At 32.8% G+C, this 6,000-nt stretch overlaps 2 protein-coding genes across 6 annotated transcripts in view; one reads left to right on the top strand and one right to left on the bottom strand.

Annotated features, from left to right (window-relative positions):
* Positions 1 to 631: 631 nt before the first annotated feature.
* On the top strand, positions 632 to 5,121 carry LOC126978614 (alpha-(1,3)-fucosyltransferase 10). 5 transcript variants are annotated; one of them, XR_007732648.1, is made up of 3 exons: positions 632 to 816; positions 1,141 to 1,214; positions 1,659 to 1,992. XR_007732648.1 is itself a non-coding variant. In XM_050827588.1 (3 exons), exon 3 carries the CDS (start codon positions 3,795 to 3,797, stop codon positions 5,103 to 5,105), a length of 1,311 nt encoding a protein of 436 aa, XP_050683545.1. In that variant the 5' UTR covers positions 632 to 816; positions 1,141 to 1,214; positions 3,367 to 3,794; the 3' UTR covers positions 5,106 to 5,121. The 5 variants fall into 5 exon arrangements, 4 of the variants coding, with proteins under 4 accessions (XP_050683545.1, XP_050683544.1, XP_050683546.1 ...); XM_050827588.1 differs by lacking the exon at positions 1,659 to 1,992 and adding an exon at positions 3,367 to 5,121; XM_050827587.1 differs by lacking the exon at positions 1,659 to 1,992 and adding an exon at positions 2,958 to 5,121.
* The window catches only part of LOC126978606 (dihydropyrimidine dehydrogenase [NADP(+)]), a 24,280-nt gene continuing 23,368 nt past the window's right edge, over positions 5,089 to 6,000 (bottom strand). The window contains exon 22 of the mRNA XM_050827565.1: positions 5,089 to 5,219. Within this exon, the coding sequence (XP_050683522.1) occupies positions 5,129 to 5,219 (91 nt within the window). The 3' untranslated portion in view covers positions 5,089 to 5,128. The remainder of the gene's footprint in view (positions 5,220 to 6,000) is intronic.

Genomic DNA, 6,000 nt, shown 5'->3' with positions numbered 1-6,000 from the left:
TCAACCATTTTCCTATTTTTTTTTATAAAAAATATCTATTATTTTACAAATCAAGACCTAGTATCCATTACTTTGAATATTCTAAGAAGAACTTCATCACTTCATAATGACCAGCTCGCTTCGGGTTTTCGACGGTAATACGCGCATATTACTTTACATGCGCATAAACTTTAGCATATCTATCTCGTTGCTATTTAGTGGACACGGTGAACACGGGTGTCTAGAGAAATTTCTGAAAAAGCTGAATTTCTTGCGCCCATTCTTTCTGAATTCCTTGCCTCCATTCTTCTCAGGTCTGAGGCAATCTCTTTTGAATGGGTAGTTTTTGACATTCAATAAGTGATTTTAAATCCTTTGAATTTGAATTGTATTTGATGAGGCTGTAATTCCGTGTCTTATTCGTCCCCTCGGATAACCCTCGGATAAGGTTTAGAGTTACAAAAAGGCGTATCGACGTCATCGCACTTCGACGTTATGAGGTAATAACAGAAAGCTATATACGCAACCCCAGAAATAGTTGAGATTACCTCCAAGAATTACCACCTCAAAATGACGCAACGCAAATAGGCTGAAACCAAACAAAAGAAAAAGTATTCTGCCAAATCCTTATCCTAGTAGGGTCACTGTCATATCGACGGATGAATATGTATTTTTAAATAATTATTTTAATTGTTGTTGCTGATTCAAAATAAATGATTGGGATGTAAGATTGTTTTATAATGTCTTCCATTTTAAACCGAGCAAGTGATAAATAGTCTATGTTAAAAGTGTGGACTATATTATAAATAGGCAAGATGTCTGATATGATTATAAATGGTAAATATTTCTAAATTGACTATTAGGGGCGTTGAATTCTTATAATATTCTAAAGGATAATAAAAATAATTAAATAAAGGAAGTTATAGGCCTTTACTTGAGAGCAACCAGGGAATATTATCTCAATGTGATTGTTATAAATCGAGAACTTATATAGATTTATTAACCTCACACATTGTATAAATTATAAAGAAAATAGTCCTACAAATCTATAAAATGTCGAATATCCTCCTTTCAAGCGTGCGCTACTATTATGAATTTCCAACTCGTATCATTATAATTGAATTATGTACCTAGCTACCTATAAAAAGTTTTTCCTTTTAGACTCTGTGCCAGTGGACAAAAAATGGAGTGAATTAATTAGGTACAACATATTTATCATGAAACTTGTGGAATTTGTGAGTATGAGTGAGCACTTATTGTTACTTATTTATCATTTTGCTCTCAGCACACGGTACAACTCTCTCCCAACGAGAGAGTTGTACCCTTGACCAGTATCGAATGACATAATAATACTTACTGTATTATCATTATTAGTGGCAGTTAGTTCATTGTCACTTAATATTAAGAGAACGCATTACGTAGGTACAGGTTAAAGAATTAAGTAGTCAGGTATACCACCTGTAAAAACAATTTGTAGTTATATAAATTATAAGGGCCTCAATACGGCTGTTGTAATAATCTACAGAACCTTGCCGATCACAAATATAATAAAAATAACAATTACAAGATGGTTTCGTATACCCAGAGTTAATGTTAATTTTACTATACAGAATGAAAGGAACAAATAAACATCAGTACAAAATAGTGAATATTAATAAAACAAATTTATTTTATTTTAGGTATTATCACTAGTAATAACAGTCCTTCCCGTGCTGATTCCAAAACCAGAAGGTCATATGTATTGTATATCGACTGGCCCAACGTTAATAATCTCGTTTTTGTTTATTATTTTATATTTACGAAGAAAGGTGCCCTTATTCATGGAAAAGATGTACTTATTTTTTCAAATATTGTTTACATTCGGAGCTTTTATACAGTGTTTTCTTTTAAATTTAGTAAGAGTTTGGCTGTGGCTAATTTACGGTGTATTTTACTTTGCTTTGCTCACAGCATTATGCCTGGACTTATTTCTAATAGCTAATGAAAGAGGATGTACGTTTAGTTGTGCATAATAGTTACGTTTATATTATTAAAAATAAAACAATATTACCCATTGATATATTGTTTTAATGTGTTTTGACTAAATATGCAATCATAATCTATGGAGATTTTACGCTTGTGTTTTGATTCTATTATATCTAGGTACGATCTCGATTCTCGATTCGAACGCAATTTTTCGTTATTAGCAGTCCATAATGACAACGCCACAATGAACCATCTACCTAAATAACAGAAATCAAAACATTTTAAATAATGCTTCTTTACCATAATTGATGATAAAGGTATTATCTTCTCCATATCAAATATCAAAATTCTCGTGTTGCCTATATTTTAACGCGTTTCGTTTCCCGAATAAAATATAAAAACCCTTCGATGCAGAAATGCAAGAAAACCACAAATATGAGATAAATATAGAAAGAAAATTTGAAGCTGGCGGATGCATGGAATTGGTTAGCCAAAATCTCGAAATAGGAGTGGAAATTAAGAAAAAACTTTTGACATTGAATTCTTGTGTACAAAGTTATTTTTAAGTTATAACTTTTAACTTCCTTTTACTTATCTGATCCTTTCCCGTGTTCCGTATCCTTTTTTAACTTAGTTTCCCAATCTTTTAATTTACGTTATTGGCAAAAAGTAAACGCTATTGCCAAAAGAAGGAAAAAAAAAAAACTTTTAACTTTTTTAGTTTTTAGACATATACTAGAATCTAGATACTGATAGCTGCTAATAAATTTAGTCTTTTCATTTCAAATTTAAATTGTGATTTATGCGGTTTTGGCTTTTTCTTACTGCTACAGGAAAACAAAAAAGCTATTGGGTTAAGATGTTTCAATTTTAAATTACACACTTTGATAAATGTTAATACGGACATTGTGTAACTGTTTAATAGTCGATAATAATAATTTCACAAAAATAATGATAAATATGTTTATATTTTTTTTATAAATATGAAATGTAAGTATCGTGTTCACTTCTAGGTAATGTCGTTGCTTCTCATGATAATACCATTTATCTTGGGGCACGCCGGCGCTATGCACTGCCTAGCGGACGCACCAACTCTCATGTTATCCATAATGTTCGTCGTACTCTACATAGTGGACCAAGTGCATGACTTAGCTGAGCAGTTATATATACTTCTGCAGATAGCATTAAATTTTGTGGCACTTCTACTAGTGCTGCTGCAACCTGGTGTTGGAACTATATATGGACTATTCTATTGCCACTTAATAGTTGCACTTTTAATCGACCAGTATTGTATTTATAAAGAAAGAGGTTTCTCTTTGAGTGGAGTTTGAATAAAATTAATTGTGAACAATGCTAGTATTATTCTGATCTGCTTTAGTATGTAATAATAATGAGATTGAGATTAGAATGTCTTACTTTTAGGTAGTGGCACTCCTGCTCAATATTCTACCCCATATTGTTGAACCAGTGGACTTACTGCATTGTTTGGTAGCAGGTCCTACCTTAATGCTTTCTACATATTTTATGGTGCTTTATGTTGTGGATCAAGTTCAGTTTGAGGCGGAAATGTATTATGCTTTAATTGAGTTGATTCTATCAGTTTTAGCATTAGTAAATATTTTTATTGCACAAAAACTTGTTGGTGCAATATTTGGACTGTTTTATCTAGACTTAATTATTGCATTTTCTATGGATATATATTACATGCGTAAAGAACGAGGCCTTACACTTTGAAACATTAAAAGCGTGAAGTTTACTGAGTTTTATTTTGTTTCGCTTTATGGAACAATACCATATTGATATCAGTTATATCCTGTGATAATTCATTCTTGTAATCAGAGACTATTACAATGTTTTACAATGTAGTTAAGAGGAAGATAAAAAATTATTTTAAACACACCATGTTTGCTTTAATAAAATTAATGGTTAATTTATTGAGAAGAAATATATACTGTATGATGTGGACAATACTTGCAGTTATTTTAATGTTAATAATTTGTTTGAATTTCCAAAGAGAAGATAACCCAACCCATGCAGTACCATTGCTTGTTTGGTGGACCTCAAGCTTTCCAGGAACAACACAAATTCGTTTTTGTTTAAATAATGTTAAGTGTAATGTTGTTAGTGATCATGAAAACATAAATGTAAGTGAAGTTGATGCTTTCCTATTTTATGGAAGTAATTTAGATTTTGACAATTTGCCATTGCCAAGACGACCAAAAGATGTAATTTGGGGCTTGTATCATGAAGAATCACCAAGAAATGTTGAGGAATTAATGCATTTAGAACTATTGGAACTATTTAACTACTCATCAACTTTCAGTGAACACAGTGATGTCCCATTTCCTTTGCAGTATTTGGATTCTTTTGATGATATAACAAACTCAAAGTACTTTGTGCCAACAACTATAAAAAATGGTTTCAAAAATATTTCGGCTGTTATGTACTTACAGACAGATTGTGAAACTGCAACAGAAAGGGATGAGTATGTGAAAGAACTGATGAAGTATATTCAAGTGGACTCCTATGGAACTTGTCTTAAAAATAAGGATATGCCAACAAGATTTACCATGGATTACTTAAATAATTTGAATGATGACAGTTTTCTCCGCTTTATTGCAAGATACAAGTTCGTATTGGCTATTGAAAATGGAGTTTGTGATGATTATGTCACAGAAAAGTTTTGGCGTGCAATCAAAACTGGTACAGTGCCTATATATTTTGGCTCCCCAACAATAAGGCATTGGTTGCCAAATGAAAAATCAGCAATTTTATTAGAAGACTATCCTTCACCTAAAGTAATGAGTGAACATATAAAGAAATTAGTGGATAATGATAGCCTATATGAAACATACTTGGAACACAAAACACAAAAGTTAATTTCAAATAAAAAACTCTTGGATGAGTTTAGGTTAAGGCCTTATCAATTAGATGCATTGGAGGTTGTGAAGAAGTTTGAATGTTTGATTTGTGAGAAAGTTCATGATAAACGGTCTGGGATCATTGAAACAAAAATGGTAAATAATTATCACTATAACTGCCCTAAACCTGTTTCTGCTTTAACATTACAAGTAAATCCTTCTAATAACTGGGTGTTTTCCTGGTATGATTCGAAATTTAGGGCAAAAGAAATAAACAAACGAGTGATGAATAAAATATAATATATTTTTATACAAATATACTTTTATTGACACACAGCATCCAATGGTGATATGGGGTGGACTTGGTATTGCAGACCTCTCTTGATGATGTGGGGAATTTGTTTTGGAACCATTCTGTGAAAAAATTATAATGTTTACATAAATATTTAATATTTTCCATAAACTGGCATAGACATGTACTGTATATTTATCAAAAAGATGTTTTTAGATGTCAGAATCACTAAACACTTGGCCAAGAAGTTGTAAAAGTATGTAGCTTGAGTTGAGTGATTTCATACTGTCTTGCAACTTTTCTACACTGTTAAGTTACATAAGTCATATTGACCTGGTTACCCCATACAAACTAAAGGAAGAAGTTTGTAGACCAAAGTCTGGTTGTACGTTTGAGGAAGATCCGTGATTTATGTTTATATTTTTATGTATTGTAAATGTATATGTATTGATAGACAAAAGAAAGAAAAAAATAGTAAAAGAAGTTGAACACATGACAGTCGAGGCGAACTTACGAAATCGTAAGCAGATGTGGGAAACACAGCGCGAACAATTGCCGCCCTGCAATGAGTTCTCTTTCTGAGGTTAACAGTGAATGTGTTAAACAGTTGCCTTTCTATGTCATGAGGTGAGTGCGGTGTTGGAAGATGGAATGGAATTGATGCAGGAAACAGATCAAATCGGCTGTTCGGCACCGCGTTTTCGCACTGCCACTTTGTGGAATCAATTACCGGCTACTGTTTTCGCGAACCCATGCGACTTAGGGACCTTCAAGAAAAGAGCATATCTACTCCCACCTTAAAGGCAGGCATCGCATCTCTGGAAACTTGTTATTGCGAATTTCCATGGGCGGTTGCCATGACACTGCCCGGGCCCATACCCTGAGCCTCTTGCTCTTTTGCCC

This window comes from Leptidea sinapis, chromosome Z, assembly GCF_905404315.1.
Source record: "Leptidea sinapis chromosome Z, ilLepSina1.1, whole genome shotgun sequence".
NCBI classification, from domain to species: domain Eukaryota; kingdom Metazoa; phylum Arthropoda; class Insecta; order Lepidoptera; family Pieridae; genus Leptidea; species Leptidea sinapis.
The sequence above is the reverse complement of the archived record's forward strand: the minus strand, read 5'-3'. Positions and strand labels throughout refer to the sequence as shown.